Raw genomic sequence first — 17481 nt, 5'->3', positions numbered from 1 at the left:
GCGGGTAGAAGTTCCGGGTGCGGGTATAGACGTGGGTTCGGCGGTTCTGTGGGTTTGCAGGTCGGGCTGCGGGTCTTCTGAATAGCGATTTTTACTCTTTTTTTTTCACGCCTACTTCCGATGATGTCACTTCCGGTTTACAATGACAGCACTTCCTGATTCTTGATGGTCAGCGGGTCGATAGTTCGGCTTGCGGATAAGGTACTTGCGGGGTCGGGTAGTGTGTCCAAGCGGGTAAGAATGTGGGTTGCGGATTGCAGGTTGCGGGTACAGGTTCCAAACAATGGACCCGCGCAGAACTCTATAGTGAGCTCTAATACATATTCTAGGCAAAAGGAGCCCCCTATAAGATATATTGGATCTAAATGTCAATGAATATCTGACACCCAACTGCTGCATGAAGACAGAATGAAGAGAAACAGATGCTGAGAGAGGGACAGTCAAGATAAACTTGATTATTTAAATTTTTAATTGATTATATTTAGAAAACGTCTTATTTCAGTATGCTCAAGTTTATATTAAGTTTTCGTTTTCGCGATAGTTCCCCTTTAAATAAAATCACCCCGCTGAGAAGGACCTCGCGTCCCGGTACCTGGAGGCCATGTGAACAAGACACAATTGTAAGTGTTGAACTGTTCTGTTCATTTATTATCATGCAGTAGAAATATTTCCTAAAATTGTGTTTTTCAAACCAGTTGGACAGGACAATTTAGCTTTGTAGACTCAAGTAAATGCAAATCATCTAGACACCAGGAAGGAGATTTAAGTGCAGCTCAACAAGTGACTGCAGCTCGAGCCATTGCACATACTCTGATTGCAGTGTGATCCTTCATGTTCTAGCTCACATGTATGTTACCCTGCTGTGCTTATTTGCATCAGGCCATAATAAACATAAATAGGAATGGAATAAAGGCTTTCTTCTCCTTGGATCTCTGCTGGCCTTTATAAATATCAGATCTTTTCCCCCTCATGAAACCATTTCTTGGCATGCTGGAGAGCGCATACAGACACATACATACACACCCACCCACCACAGTCATCTCCCGTGGACACTCTCATTCTCTGGAAAGCGAGTTTTAAACTTAGTGGATAGATAAAGAGACTGGGTCTTTTGGGCCGTTAGAAGGTTTTCCTATGGATCGCCCTGGCTCCGTCTTCTTCATATTCCTTCTTTGACACCCACATTTTCTTGAAGGTGTCCAGTGATGCCAAAATAGACCCACTGCGAACAAAGGGAAAAATGGTAAACACTGAATACTGCCTGCTGCCATTTGTATTGAACATTACCTAAAGGCATTTCCCCCCAAAATACAGATTCACTAATAATGTTGGGCTTAAAAGGGATGTTCACCTTCCAACATTTTTTTTTCAGTTCAGTTCAGTTGGTTTCAGATAATTCCCCAGAAATAAAGACTTTTTCCCAATTACTTTCTATGTGTGACAGTTTTTCTAATATTGAAGTGTAAAGTGTAATTTTTCACCTTCTAAAGCAGCTCTGGGAGGGGGGGGGGTCGTCGACCCTGTAAACTGTTCTAAATTGATACATTTAGTTGATACATTTCCTATCTTTGTCCCTAAACAGAATCCCTGAGTTTCATTACAGACAGCTGTTAGAATTGATACAATAGTTGCTAATATTCCACTGATGCTGCTGAGAGATGTATTAACTGAATGTTACAAAATTGTAATTGTAAGTGCAGCTGAATTACTGAGCTGCCACACTGGAACATTAAAATTTAAAGTACCGGTAATATTATGGAAAAATGGTAAAAAATAAAAATGGAAAGTGATTGAACAAAGTCTTTCTTTCTGGTAGGGATGCACCAAATACAGGATTCCGTTCGGGATTCGGCCTTTTTCAGCAGGATTCGGATTCGGCCGAATCCTTCTGCCCAGCTGAACAAAATCCAAACCCTAATTTGCATATGTTTCTTTCTGGTAGGGATGCACCGAATCCAGGATTTGGTTTGGGATTCGGCCTTTTTCAGCAGGATTTGGATTCGGCCAAATCCTTCCGCCCAGCCGAACTAAATCTGAATCCTAATTTGAATATGCAAATTAGGGACCGGGAGGGAAATTGCATGACTTTTTGTCACAAAAGAAGGAAGTAAAAAAATGTTTTCCCCTTCTCACCCCTAATTTGCATATGCAAATTAAGGGTGCATCCCTACTTTCAGGAGAACAATCTAAAAACAACTGAACCGAAAACAGTGTGTGGAAGGTGAAACTTTAAAGGAGAACTGTCACCATATAATGAATCATGGCCTGCTCCAATGGTGCAAATCTCATTTTAGAGAGACTGCAAACTGGTTGCCAGTTCAGAGCAAGAGTGAATAGTGTAGGAAAGTGCCTCCAAACAGATGGGCTGAAGTAAATGGTGTTCCCTGTGCTGCATATCACAATGCTAAAACCTAGTGCATCTGTAGCATTCAAATTAAAAGAGCGCTTACCCAATCCAAGTGGAATATAATCGTTCCTGAGGAGCTGATATCTAAAAGAAATACAAATAAACATAAATATATGTGAACCTCCTCTGTGACCGGTAGATCAAGGCCAAGATAGAATTCTCAGAACTAAAAGAACAAAGTGGAGCATGATCCCCAGAGTATGAGGAAGCTGTGGCAAAGACTCAAGGTATTAAAAAAGGAACAGATCCTTTACTTGGCACAGACCATGTAGCAGCTTAGAGAAACACCATCAGAAAGCTTGGCATTTAACATCTAGTGCAGACCTATATACTATATAGAGAGACAATAAAAGTATGACTTACTCTTATTTTGACATCTTTTGGTGCTAATTTTTTCACTTCACTTAAAAGCCTGTCACCGAAACCTGAAAAATAAAAAAATATACTGTATATATTTACATAATAAAGCTCACAAAATGGCGTCATCTGCCATTTAATCATCAGGGCCAGTTAAATGAAGCTCTTCTTTATAAGATGTTTGCTGAGTAACATGCAATTGTGGGAAGTGTAACACAATTACAAAGAGTCCATTCAAAGACTTGTGATTTTCAGTGATGAAAAAATAACCCCTTTGTGGCAAATCTATTTACTTCAAGGCCATACGTTATATAAATATGAGTGGGGGCTATTATGCTCCTCTGCCTTGGCAGAAGCGTTCTCAACAAGACTCCTGCAAAACCACAACAGAACACATAGACCCCCTCCCTCCGCCCCCCAGCCTAGCTGCCCCCCAGGGCAAATGCCCCTAACTTTTTACTTATCCCTCGGTGCATATTCAGGGATCGCAGCTCATGGCAGCCATCTTCGGGGTCTCCGTGTCTTCTTCCGGCGCTTCGGCAATTTCCTTCCATTTCTACGCATGCACAGTTGTCGCAAACCAGTAAATTACTCCAAGTGCGCATGCAGCGTTTCGCCGGACTCCATCTCAGCTTACCGAAGACCCGGAAGATGGCTGCCATGAACTGTTATCCCTGAATCTTTTTTTTTTTTTGGTAAAGGGTTGAATTCTCCTTTAAGTCTGGTGATTCGAGTTTGGTGATTCAGCACCGACAAAAGCAATTGTCTATAACAGACCTTTAAAAAGAGTGGATCCACCAGATAAAACTATGTTGGAAAATAGCGTTCGCCTCAGGTCCATGTCCGACTTCTGAATGGCAAATACTAACACCTCATGGATTCCCTCACACTCCTCCCCAATCAGATCTGGTCTGAAAAGCAATTCTGGGGCTCTGAAGCGGGCTGGGCCAATCTGGAGAGTGAACAGAGTGCAACAGTCAGAATAATTCTGGAAGGATCAGCAGCAGCTGCTGACATAGAAACAGCTTCCTCTATAACCCCACACAGATTTAGTATATACAGAGCTAAGAAATACAGAATTGATTACAGACAGTTATAACAAATTTCCTACTTGAAACCCTTTTCATTGTGCTGCCTAATTTAAGCACCTATATGAATTTAAAGGAGAACCAAAGCCTAACTAAAGAAGTAGCTAGAAATGTTGTACATTATGTTTTGTGCTTCTGTACCAGCCCAAGGCAACCACAGCCCTTTAGCAGTAAAGATCTGTGTCTCCAAAGATGCCCCAGTAGCTCCCCATCTTCTTTTCTGCTGATTCACTGCACATGCTCTGTGCTGCTGTCACTTACTGAGCTTAGGGACCAACTCACGATATACAGTACACATAGAATAGAAATGTCACAATATAAGACTGATAGCAATTAATTCAGATAATTACTACATTACAGCACAGAAACCAGTGCAATTAGCATCAGGATTTATTAAACAATGCTGTAGCATCAGCTTATATTACAGACAAACCTCATTTTCTGCTTGATAATTTGCAACAACCCCTAAGCTTAGCTTCTCAACAGCTGCTCAGAGCCCACTGAGCATGTGAGTGTCACAGACACTTTCTAAGATGGTGACCCCCTGTTACAGGTTTGAAATCCTGGATCATTGCTGCTATTGAGAAGCTGAAACTTTAGGCTGGTGCAATAAGTTCAGTTTATAAAATATGGCATTTTTAGCCATTCATTTTTAAGGTTTAGTTGTCCTTTAAACAATTTGCGTGCATGCTTATAGCAATGACAGTTCCATTTTAACTGTACGTATTGGTGAGCTGTGCTATGGAAAAAGCTCACTGCTTAATGAATAATATAATAATGCAAAGCTGCTCCAGAGCAATGCTAGCCTATACTACTCACAGCTGTAATTGCTGCCAAAACTAAAACCTCCAAATATGTTAATTGGAGGATTTGATTATATGATTATAATCTTTTTTAAGTGTACGATTATCTTTTATAGAACAAAATGTGAAATCATTTTGAGAGAGAGGCGCCAGCCTCATTGGTATTTAACAAAAGCGTACCCACCTCTATAGTGCTGCCGTCAGGTAAGTAGTATTGAGCCTTTTCAGTTTCCAATGTCTCATCCTTCTGAGGATTTATTGACAAGTAACACGCACGCTGGATACAAAATGGAAAAGAGAAAGAGCAATAAAATAATTTTAAACAATTTTGGGTTTTAATACTTCAAAGGATCAGTAACCCCAAAAAGTTTTTCTGAAGACCGGGAAAAAAACAAATCAAAGGACTGTAAAAAAAAATCTTTAAATCTAGAAAAACAGAAAACCAGGGGATGTAAAATAGGGTTTGACTGTATATCTTAATTTTTAGGGAAAATGTCCTGTTTTAAATCAGACAGCTTTTATTCTACAGTTCTGAAGAGAGCAATGAGTAACTCTTAAATTGGTCCTCATATTTTTTAATTATTTACCTTCTTCTTCTTCTATCTCTTTCAGCATTGAAATAGAGGTCCCTGATGCCGGCAGTCAAAAAAACGAGTGCTCTACAATCTAACTGTTCTTGCTACTTTATATTACTATTATATTAGGCCCTCTCCTATTCATATTCCAGTCTCTCATTCAAGCCACTGCCTGGTTGTTAGGAAATACTGAACACTACCGGCCAGAGAGCTGCTGAACAAAAAGCTAAATAATTAAAAAATAAAAAAGGAAGAGTTAATGCAGATATCATTGCCTCCATGAATGGTGATCTACACTTTCATCCCTGTTTATCTCCCATGTTAAACTAAAACCACTGTAATCCACAGAGATTATTTCTTGTTTGATATGTAAATGTGATCTGATGGCAATTCCTTTGCTGGCTCTTTGCAGCCTGGGACCGTTTAATAAATGTGTTTACTATTTATCTATTTATTTACTAAACTCCGAATGCCAAAAACCCAGAAAATGTGTGTTTTTCAAATCCAAATTTTAGTGGGAAAAAAAAAGTCAGAATCCGAAAACCCGGCATCTCAGACCTGCCGAGGTTGCATATAAGTCAATGGGAGAAGTCCCAAAGATATTTCGATCTACGCTGGGTTTTGTGCAATAATCCGAATATTTTGTGGTTTTCGGGCAAAAACCTGGTGGAAAATCTGAAAAACTGATACCATTTGTTTTTTTCCTCGAAAACAAAATTTTCATAAAAGTGTATTAATAAATAAGGAGAAAAAACCTGTGCCGATGATGCCTGAATGAGATTGTGAAGAGCACTGGGTCTAATTACTTGCAGAGCGAAAAATTAACAAAAACGATAGCATGTTGATTTAAAAAAGGCTATGAACCTCTTTGATGGTTTTCACAATTTCAAACTCCGCTGAGGTGTGGAAATCGTATCCTTCTTTCCGCAGGTAAAGGCGCAGGAAACGGGAAACATCTCTGCCTGCAATATCGATTCTCATGATGGAATGAGGCATGGCAAATCCTTCATAAATGGGAACTGCATGAGTCACTCCATCTCCAGAGTCCAGAACAACCCCTGTTGTCCTCCCTGTTGCGTAGCTACAATCCAGCAATATAAAAGAGTAGCGTAAGAGGAAATGTTACAAATATCATTTGTATTACCTCAAGATGAAGTTTATACTCACAGACTTAGCACAGCCTGCATAGAGATGAACAGCGCTGGGACATTAAATGTTTCAAAGAAAACTTCCGCTGCTCTTTCTCGGTTTTTACGGGGGTTCAGAGGAGCTTCTGTCAGTAACACAGGATGCTGCAGGGAATGTAGAGAGAAGGCAGTTACCGTATATACTCGTGTATAAGCCGACCCGCGTATAAGCCGAGGTACCTAATTTTACCTAGGAAAACTGGGAACCTGTATTGACTCGTGTATAAGCCTATACTACACTTTTGCCTGCACAGCTACATTTTACTTAAAGCTGCTCCCCCCTCCCTATGCGCTGAGCACTGACACGCGCAAGTATAGAAGGTGCTGTTTCAGGTTAATTAGGCTGCTTATGTGACATTTGCGCATGTGTCAGTGCTCAGCGCATACAAAGGAATTACCTTTGTACATGATGGAGGGGCTGATTGGCTGATAGAATGAATACGAATGTTTGGTGAAGGGGCTGATTGTAGAATAAGGGTGCTGGGTGGGTGGCTTATCAGGAATTCACTTTAGATGAGTGAGACTGAAAGGAACCAGCTGGACACTGGGCTAGTGACTGAGCACATGTGACTAGAGGTCTGTCCGACATAGGAATGTTCCAGTACATGCATGACTAAATCCCCTAAATAGCAGAGAAGCCTGTACAGACAGTGAGCAGACAATGTAGAGTGTACTTGTACTTGCAATAGTAACAGGTGCCTAAATGTAGAACAGGAATGGCTGCCAATTACGGTAGTCAATTAGAACGCGCCCCGCCTCCCATTAGCTGGAACTCACCTCACCGTGACGGGGTAAAGCACATTTTTACTTGGGGTCCGGAGCATTTTGCGCTAGGCGCTTCCTTTCTCCGGAGGCTGCTAAACTACAATCCACGTCACACTCCCGCGCTCCCATTCAGTTAGCGCTGGGGGATGCCTGGGACCGCATTCTATCTGCAGCTCAATCTCGTCTCTCTCTGGCGTGGGACGCTGCTTGGAATCATTGACTGACTCATTTCTTCCGCAAAACTCTGCCCTGAGCAGCCAGCGGTTGAGCTTTGTTTTTAAGTACCGTACCTTTTCCTCCGTGTACACCCCCCGCCCGCCTTACAGTGGCTCTTTGCTGGTGACGTCACCAGAAGGAGAGCGGCTTGTCTGATACTGGGCACTGGGAACGAGTAGCAGGGGAGAGACTCGCGTATAAGACGAGGTAGACTTTTTCAGCACATTTTCAATGCTGAAAAACTCGGCTTATACGCGAGTATATACGGTACATAAGCAAGATAGAAGTTATACTAAATAACGGATGTTCTTAAAGTCAAATACATCTTTAATATTGCATGTGCGTGTGTATGTACATGCTGTAACTGAATGGTCATGGGCAGTCATAATTCATGGCATAAAATAAATTTAGAGAAAGAATTTAAAAGGGATTCTGTCATGATTTTTATGATGTTGTTTTTATTTCTAATAATTTCACTGTTTACATATAATTCAATCTACCATATAAAATCTCATTTGTGAACCAACAAGTGTATTTTTTTAGTTTTAGTTTAGTAATATTGGTGTGTAGGCGCCATCTCAGGTCATTTTGCCTGGTCATGTGCTTTCAGAAAGAACCAGCACTTTAGGATGGAACTGCTTTCTGGCAGGCTGTTGTTTCTCCTACTCAATGTAACTGAATGTGTCACAGTGGGACCTGGATTTTACTATTCAGTGCTGTTTTTAGATCTACCAGGGAGCTGTTATCTTGTGTTAGGGAGCTGCTATCTGGTTACCTTCCCATTGTTCTTTTGTTTGGCTGCTGGGGGAAAGGGAGGGTGCGATATCACTCCAACTTGCAGTACAGCAGTAAAGAGTGACTGAAGTTTATCAGAGAACAAGTCACATGACTGGAGCAGCTGGGAATCTGACAATATACTAGCCCCATGTCAGATTTCAAAATTAAATATGAAAAAATCTGTTTGCTCTTTTAAGAAACTGATTTAAGTGCAGAATTCTGCTGGAGCAGCACTATTAACTAATGCATTAAAAAAAAACATGCCTTCCCATGACAGTGTCCCTTTAAAGAAACAATGCACCCTATTTGTAAGGATGGGTTCACATTTGCATACGAATGCTCAAAAACATATATTCCGTGTTCTATACAGGATGCCTTATTAATAATCTCCTTATATCTATAAGTGGGCGCAGCCACAATTGCTCTAAGGTGGTGACCTCATCCAAATATCCATATTAGTGAATTTCACAATAATCTCACTAGATAAATTCCTTCCCTGCAAGCATGTACATAATCACGTGTAAATAACCAGAATTCATGTTTCAGTTTCTATTCTGTGGTATGGGAAAAGTGTGGTCTCACACACCTTGCATCACCTCCCTCACCAATACCTCTTCTTAATCCCCTCAGTTTAATGATAAGAAAGACAAGCAGTAAGAATATTGTACATCGACACTGTACCTCCTCAGAGAAAGTCTGCAGCTGGTCTTTTGAATAGACATATTGCCAGATACGTTCCATGTCATTCCAGTCCTTTACTATTCCATGCTCCATTGGGTAACGGATTGAGAGAAGGCCCCTGTGCTCCTACGAGTATAAAAGAAATAGATTAATATCTATAATATGTATATAGTCATTATATATACATCACAGATAAATCTTTGTGGGGTATTACCTCTGCCTTTGGTCCGATAAACAAATCTCCCTCCAGGGCACCAGCCATGACGCGGATGTGTTTAGGCCTTCCCACACTTAAAAAAAAAAAAAAAAAAAGAATGAACACAAAACAAGGTTATAGTTACTTCATTATGGTCTCACAATGGAAAAAAAGCCCACCATTAGCAGGGGCTACTCATTAATAAAAGGGGATACTCACTAGTTTGGAAAGCAGTACTTTGGGATTTGGTCCCCTGCAAAACCAGCTTTGATGACTCCAGACCCCTGTAGAGAAAAAGGATTTTATAAATCACCACGTCTCACAAATTCCATGCACAGTAATAGCACATCTGCGTAAAGCCTGACTGTACACGTATAAGCCAGAAACCGTTTCTTTTTTTTTTTTTATAAAATATGATGCCAGTACTAGTTATAGATCCCAATATAAAGTCCCAAAAGCAAGAACAGTAAAGCATGTTGCCATGTCTGCATTTCTACATGATTGTAGCCCTTTTTAAAGGTCCAAACTTCGGTCAGGGTTCCTACCCCCCACTTACCATTATACAAGGTTGCATATATACAAAAATATAGCTATATAGTAATTCAGCCACAGATCCAACAATTGACCCACAGTTTTGACACCACCAGAGGCTGTTACAAAAAAAAATAGCCCTATTGGCCATATAGTGATTCTATGTTTGCCCAATTAACTACTGTATGCAGCAATCATGCCAGACTGAGAGGTGATGCAAATATCCAATAGGCTGGAAATACGGTTAATACCCACTGGATCTTAAAACATACTCAGCAGTTTCATGGCGGCATTTTGAGTGTGCCTGCGCTGTGCAAACTTTAGTATTATTCCATGGATGCATAACTACATGTGTGCACTGAACATCACTTCTCTGCAAATTTGAATTCAAACAAAGTTAACAAAGCTGCCATACTGCATGCTCCGCTGAATGCTCCAGACAACAGTAGCACTTCCCAGGGACATAAACTGTTCTCTTTGGGGTTTGTGAAGAATGTCTCACCTAAAGGGTCTGGCCACATGGGCAGATTAGTCGCCAGGCGACAAATCTCCTCTTCTTCACGGCGACTAATCTTCCCAATCTGCCTTCCGCCGGCTTAAATGAAAATCGACTGGGGGCAGGCACACGGAACCTTTCGTTTTTCCGAAGTCGGCCATAATTGCCTCACGAGGAAACTTCAGGCGACTTTGGAAAACGAAGCGCTCTGTGTGCCTGCCCCCAGGCGATTTTTATTTTAGCCAGCGGAAGGCAGATCGGGGAGATTAGTCGCCACGAAGAAGAGGAGATTTGTGGCCTGGCGACTAATCTCCCCAAATCTGCCCGTGTGGCCAGACCCAAAGAAGGCAACATAGCAAGTGCATAATCTGGCATGCCCTTTTACTTGTCATTCAGGGAAAACATACCTTATTGTTCACATAAACTACACATCTACAAATCTCTTAAATCACAAAAAGAGAAGATAGCAATCAAGCCAACTATGATGTTGACGTTTTATTACTGCCCTGTTATTTTATTGTCTATATCAACAGTTCCCTAAGACACTGAATGGGGCATGGCTCCACATATGTGGCATGTTTTATGTTGTTTTTCTGCTTAGCAATCCATAGAGCTGATTCCTATAGGGAAAGGCCTTTCCCCTGCCCCTTTAATTCCAATGGGTAGCACGTTGTTCTGGCAGGAAAGAGTCTTAGCCATGTTTAGATAGCAATACCTCCAGCCTGTCAGAGCTGAGACTGCATGTGGCACCGAGTCCGAGCCTCCTATAACAACCTACACCCTGGGAAGTAAATGTGAAACCAGAATAAATTGTAATTTAGCCAGTGTATATTTTAAGATGTTTTCATTCTTCCATTCTGACCCTGGAACCAACATCAGCACAAGAACTATTTATAAGGATTGAGGCTTATTTAGGATAGATCAGAGGAAAACCCACCTACCTAACATCACCATGTGCATTGCCAAGCATGGACTGCAGTGGTGTAAAGCATACTGTCACCTGCACCGATAAATGGAATGCACCATTTTGAAGTCTGGGTTTTAGCACCTTAGTTTGAGTTAACAGTTAGTTAACAGTTGAGTTTGGAGGAATAATGGATAGAGCTATTTTTTATGGTATGGGCTAGGAGACCCTGGTTCTAGTGAAAGCAAAGCTTAAAGCTACAGCATACAATGACATTTCTGACAACTACATACTTGCTCACGGGCAACAGGTCCTTTCCTGTTTCAGCACAGTAAGGGCCCAATGCACAAAACAAGCTCCATACAGAATGGATTTGCAAAGATGGGAGTGGAAGAACTTGGCTGGCCTGCACTGAGCCCTGACCTCAACCCAAGTGAACATCTGAGGGACGTAATGAAACAGACTGTGAGCCATGTCTGACCCCCACTGCCAGTCCCCAACCTCACGAATAGTCTTGTGGCTGAAAGGATGCCAATCCTACATTATAACAGCAAAGAGAGGACCAACTTCATATAAATCCCCTTGCTTTTGCACATACAGTGAACGAACAGGAGGCTGTAGGCTGAATTCTTTTATACAGGTCATGATGAAATCTCTGATGAGGGTACAGCATTCAGATGGAACTTACTGGCCCTTATACTGACATTGTTCCAGCATTTGGGGGCTCTTGACTGTTAAACAATCCCTTGCAATCCTTATACATAAAAGTTTCATGTATTTATGCCCAAACCAAAAATGCTGTATCATGTACTAACTGCTTGCTATTTCCATATTCACAGAAATATGATTAATAGAACTATGAATAAATCAGTAGATATATATATATATATATTTAATACACATGAATCTTGTTAATGATATCCTTAGAAATGATTGTCATTTCTGTCACATGACTCACTGGAACTTGTGAATTATAATAATGTACCCCTGTTGCAAAATATGAGCATATTAGAAGTCACCTCAGAGTTCCATGACCTGTATAAAAACACTCCTCGGTAACTTATAATATTCTTATATTTTTCAAGAAGGGGTACTTTATTCACTAAATAAATAAACAATATATATATATATATATATATATATATATATATAAATAAAAATACAAGAGTCCTCTGCACTCAACCCATTATCAATATATTTAAGACAGCGACATTTTGTGCATACTGCTACTGAAAAATGCCTTACCCTTTAAACAAAACAGGGATTGTTTGTCCATATATTGCAATATATTTAAGCTGGCCAACTACGTCAAAGTCATCCCATATCTGGCCAGTCCTATGCTCAATTTTATCTGATTCATTAAGAATTATATTGCTTCATTATACATTTTACAAAGGGACTAAGTTTTACCTGCAACTTACTTGCTGCTTTCAAAGTAAAACTCCCAAACTTGGCTGCCCTTTTATTAGACACCAGTGGGATCACCTGACTATATCTATATATATCTATATATATCTATATATATCTATATATATATCTATATATATATATAATATCTGTTGTGTGCCACACGCTAATCAAGTTTTTTTGGTGGGTGCTTGATCAAATATGTAAATATCTATAGAAAAGATCATCACCCCCTTTTCTTCTCTCTGTACCCTATTGAAAATTTCTAATAAATCAGAATTTAAAAAAAAAAAAGAAAAGATCATCAATCCAGTTCACCATCAAATAGTGTTGATTTTTTCCACCTGCATTCTAACATTTTGGTGAAGTGAACTGGAGTTCATAAATTTATGGTGAAATCTTAAGCATAAAGAAAAAAAAATCTTCCAGAGATCTTTACATAGTCCAATAACAAAATACAGCTAATTATCTTGAAACGTATAAAGTAAAACAATTAGTATTTAGGGCTATTCCACACGGGGAGATAGCCACGCGTTTGCGGTCGCGGCGACAAAGCGCCGCGCCAGTCGCCGCGACCGGCGCAGGCGACAGTTTTGTATGGGCGCCTATGTAAAAACGCCTATGCTAACCACACGAGGCGATGCGCTATTCAACAGTCGCCTGAAAATGCCTCGCCAGGCTTTTTCAGGTGACTGTTGAAAAGCGCATCGCCTCGTGTGGTTAGCACAGGCGTTTTTACATAGGCGCCCATACAAAACTGTCGCCTGCGCCGGTCGCGGCGACTGGCGACCGCAAACGCGTGGCTATCTCCCCGTGTGGACTAGCCCTTAAAGTGAAATGCCAAGGAAGGAAAAGGTCATGCTAAGCCGTCTCTTTCTTTTGGAAAGCTTTCCAACACCATTAGACGTGTTCATTTGGAATGTAATTGCTATTGAATGCTGTATCTACCTGGGTGTTAACATTCTCAGCGCTATTGATTCTAACTACTAAAACAATTTGGCTGATGCCTGCCGAATTTGGAAAAGAAATGCCTTCAATTGCAGTTACGTTTACTAATCACATTAATGGCGCTTCAGCAATTTCCATCAATTTCCGCGAATGCGCAGTTGTTGCGAACTGGGAAATTGCTCCAACTCAGATTACTGAAGAAACGAAAGATGGTTGCCGTGATCTCCGATCCCTGAATCTGCACGGAGGGGTAAGTAAAAAGTTAGGGCCATTTGCACGGGGTAGCAGCTAGGCTGGGGGGGGGGAGGGTCCACTCATTGTTGCATATTTGGGGTCCTCTGAAGGGCCTGGCCAACCAATATCTGCCTCAAAATTGGCAGGTTTGAAAGTCCCGTTGGGAAAGGGCTTTGTTGATGAGGTAACATAGTAACATAGTAAGTAAGGTTGAAAAAAGACACATGTCCATCGAGTTCAACCTTTTTTTTTTTTTTTTTTTTTGTTTATTAACTACCTATCTGCCAGTTGATCCAGAGGAAGGCAAAAAAACCCATCTGAAGCCTCTCCAATTTGCCTTAGAGGGGGAAAAATTCCTTCCTGACTCCAAAATGGCAATCGGACTAGTCCCTGGATCAACTTGGACTATGAGCTATTTCCCATAACCCTGTATTCCCTTACTTGCTAAAAAGCCATCCAACCCCTTCTTAAAGCTATCTAATGTATCAGCCTGTACAACTGATTCAGGGAGAGAATTCCACATCTTCACAGCTCTCACTGTAAAAAACCCCTTCCGAATATTTAGGCGGAACCTCTTTTCTTCTAATCGGAATGGGTGACCTCGTGTCAGCTGGAAAGACCTACTGGTAAATAAAGCATTAGAGAGATTGTTATATGATCCCCTTATATATTTATACATAGTTATCATATCTCCCCTTAAGCGCCTCTTCTCCAGCGTGAACATCCCCAATTTGGCCAGTCTTTCCTCATAGCTAAGATTTTCAATACCTTTTACCAGCTTAGTTGCCCTTCTCTGTACCCTCTCTAATACAATAATGTCCTGTTTGAGTGATGGAGACCAAAACTGTACGGCATATTCTAGATGGGGCCTTACAAGTGCTCTATACAGTGGAAGAATGACCCCCTCCTCCCTTGACTCTATGCCCCTTTTAATACAGCTCAAGACCTTATTTGCCCTTGATGCTGCTGACTGACATTGCTTGCTACAGCCAAGTTTATCATCTACAAGGACTCCAAGGTCCTTTTCCATAATGGATTTGCCTAGTGCAGTCCCATTAAGGGTATAAGTGGCTTGGATATTTTTACATCCCAGGTGCATGACTTTACATTTATCAACATTGAATCTCATTTGCCACTTAGCTGCCCAGATTGCCAGTTTGTCAAGATCCTGTTGCAAGGATGCCACATCCTGGATGGAATTAATTGGGCTGGATAATTTTGTGTCATCTGCAAACACTGATACATTACTTACAATACCCTCCACTAAGTCTTTAATGAACAAGTTAAATAAAAGTGGACCCAATACTGAGCCCTGGGGGACCCCACTAAGAACCTTACTCCAAGTAGAGAATGTCCCATTAACAACCACCCTCTGTACCCGATCCTGTAGCCAGTTTCCTATCCATGTGCAAACGACTTCATTAAGCCCAACAGACCTTAGTTTAGAAAGCAGTCGTTTGTGGGGCACAGTATCAAACGCTTTGGCAAAATCCAAATAGATCACATCTACTGCCCCCCCACTATCCAGAATCTTACTTACCACATCATAAAATGCAATCAAATTCGTCTGACATGACCTATCCTTCATAAAGCCATGCTGATTGTTGCTCATAATGCCATTCATTAGGACAAAATTTTGAATGTGATCCCTTAACAAGCCTTCAAATAATTTGCCCACCACAGATGTCAAGCTTACTGGCCTATAATTGCCAGGCTGAGATCGTAATCCCTTTTTAAATATTGGAATAACATCAGCTTTTCTCCAATCCATAGGCACCATACCAGATGACAGTGAATCTGAGAAAATCAGAAATAAGGGCTGGTCTAAAACTGAACTAAGCTCTCTTAGAACCCGGGGGTGTATGCCATCAGGCCCTGGAGCCTTGTTTACATTAATTTGTATTAAAGCTTTTTGAATCATATCCTGAGTCAGCCACTGACTAGATTGAGCTGGATCATTCGTGCAGTTATTAAGTGAGCCTGTGAACCCAGACTCCTCTATTGTGTACACTGAAGAAAAGAACTGATTTAACACATTTGCCTTATCTGTATCTGTTACAACCATACTGGTACCATTATTTAATGGAGCAACACTCTCAACCTGCATCTTTTTACTATTAATATATTTAAAAAACTTTTTAGGGTTAGTTTTCACCTCCACCGCAATTAACTCTTCATTTCTTTTCTTAGCCTTCCGGATTGCTGATTTACAACATTTATTACAGTGTTTATATTCATTAAATGCAGCTTCTGTCCCTACAGATTTGTAGTTTTTAAATGCCTTTCTCTTCTTTCCCATTAACATCTTTACCTCTGTATTAAGCCACACAGGATGATTCTTAGAGCTTCTACGTTTAGTCCTTAAGGGAATAAATTGAGAACAGTAATGATTTAATATCATTTTAAAGGACAACCATTTCTGTTCTGTGTTTTTAGCTGAAAACCTAATGCCCCAATCAATGCTCTGTAGGGCAGCCCTCAAGGCACTAAAATTAGCTTTGGCAAAATTCATGGTTTTTGTTGCCCCAGTATATTTTTGTTTTTTGCACCAGACATTAAAAGATATAACATTATGGTCACTATTACCCAGGGGTTCAATGACTTGCACATTTTCTATAAGTTCTGGGTCATTTGAGATCACTAAATCAAGAATAGCATTTTTTCTTGTAGGCTCCTCAACAACCTGTGCTAAAAAATTGTCGTGCAATAAGTTTATAAACTTGTTCCCATTAACTGATCTAGCAGTCTCTTCCACTGTGTCTCCGTGGGCCCCGTATGATACCAGTGTTGGCCCACAGACGAATATTCACGTAAATCCAATATTATCCAACACATAAGTAACCAAATAGGCAGAGGAATAATGTTAAGAGAATAAGAATAAACAACAGTCGTGGGGCAGCCAATGAAATCTGCCCTGGCACCCATTTTGGAAAAGCCCACTGACATTGATCACGTGACGCCCTAGCATAAACAGGAAATGCCCCAGCCTTGGGACTGCTAAAGCGCAACTCCTCGCAGACAAATACAATTTATATTATCCCAATAAGGGCTGATTGAGACCCTGAAATAGACATAACGGGATGTCATTATGCACATCACAGTCATCCCCATCCTTCCACACCCGGTCCATATTATAGTCCCACCCCTTCGCAAAAATCCACCAGTGACAAATGGAAAGTAAAATGCACTTCACGCCGTGTACCAATCACAGTACAGGGTGCGGCCCGCTGAGCTCATTCACACCGGCCAGCCACCCTTAGTTTGAGCGACAGCTCCCTCCGCCAATCCGAACGCTCCAATGCAACATTTGCCACACCCTTTATTCCACTAATATTCACTGACGCGACAGCAAGTTCGGTTGAGCTGACACCACACATTCAAAACGTTCAAAATCCTACATGGAAATAATGCTTTTGTCACCGAATATCGGCTCAGTGAATAGTCTGGCACGCTCAGCCTCAGTGTGGCGCCTGTTGCCCTAAGCCTTGGCAGAGAAGTGCAGCAGACAGGAGGGGTGCGGTTGCTATGACAAAGGGGAAAATATGCTCCCGAATATTCACTGGCAGGAGCCCAAGGCGATACCTGCGAATAACTACGCGTTATGCAAAAGCTTCTCCACGTTACTTACATTGTCAATCACTACGGGCTGGTTTGCAATCACATCGTATGACTCCATGGCGCCTTCCTTCCAGAAGCTGACGGGCCGGCGCTATCCGCTTCTGCGCATGGGCAAACCAGCGAGAATGGGTAGTCACGTGGTAGTGATACGCAATCCTGTCAGAGAAAGGGGTAGGCGGGAATTAGGCTTGTGGGGGCAGGTAGTGTGTGGAGATGCCGGATGTGCTGGTTGGGAGCTCTCCGCTCTGAGTCCCTTGAAATTATGGATTGCTGCTCTAGAGCTGCGAGCTC

General features: G+C 41.3%; 1 protein-coding gene across 1 annotated transcript; it reads right to left on the bottom strand.

The window, feature by feature from the left end:
• Window positions 1-621: 621 nt before the first annotated feature.
• Window positions 622-17270, bottom strand: actr1a.L (ARP1 actin related protein 1 homolog A L homeolog). Its single transcript, NM_001093013.1, is given in 11 exon segments — window positions 622-1222; window positions 2451-2491; window positions 2771-2832; window positions 3542-3716; window positions 4840-4932; window positions 6095-6311; window positions 6398-6522; window positions 8857-8982; window positions 9071-9146; window positions 9272-9336; window positions 17201-17270. Coding segments are annotated over 11 exon segments (1131 nt in total). The 5' UTR covers window positions 17249-17270; the 3' UTR covers window positions 622-1119.
• Window positions 17271-17481: the final 211 nt, after the last annotated feature.

Source organism: Xenopus laevis, chromosome 7L (assembly GCF_017654675.1).
Source record: "Xenopus laevis strain J_2021 chromosome 7L, Xenopus_laevis_v10.1, whole genome shotgun sequence".
NCBI lineage: Eukaryota > Metazoa > Chordata > Amphibia > Anura > Pipidae > Xenopus > Xenopus laevis.
This window is presented reverse-complemented; position numbering and strand designations above follow the sequence as displayed.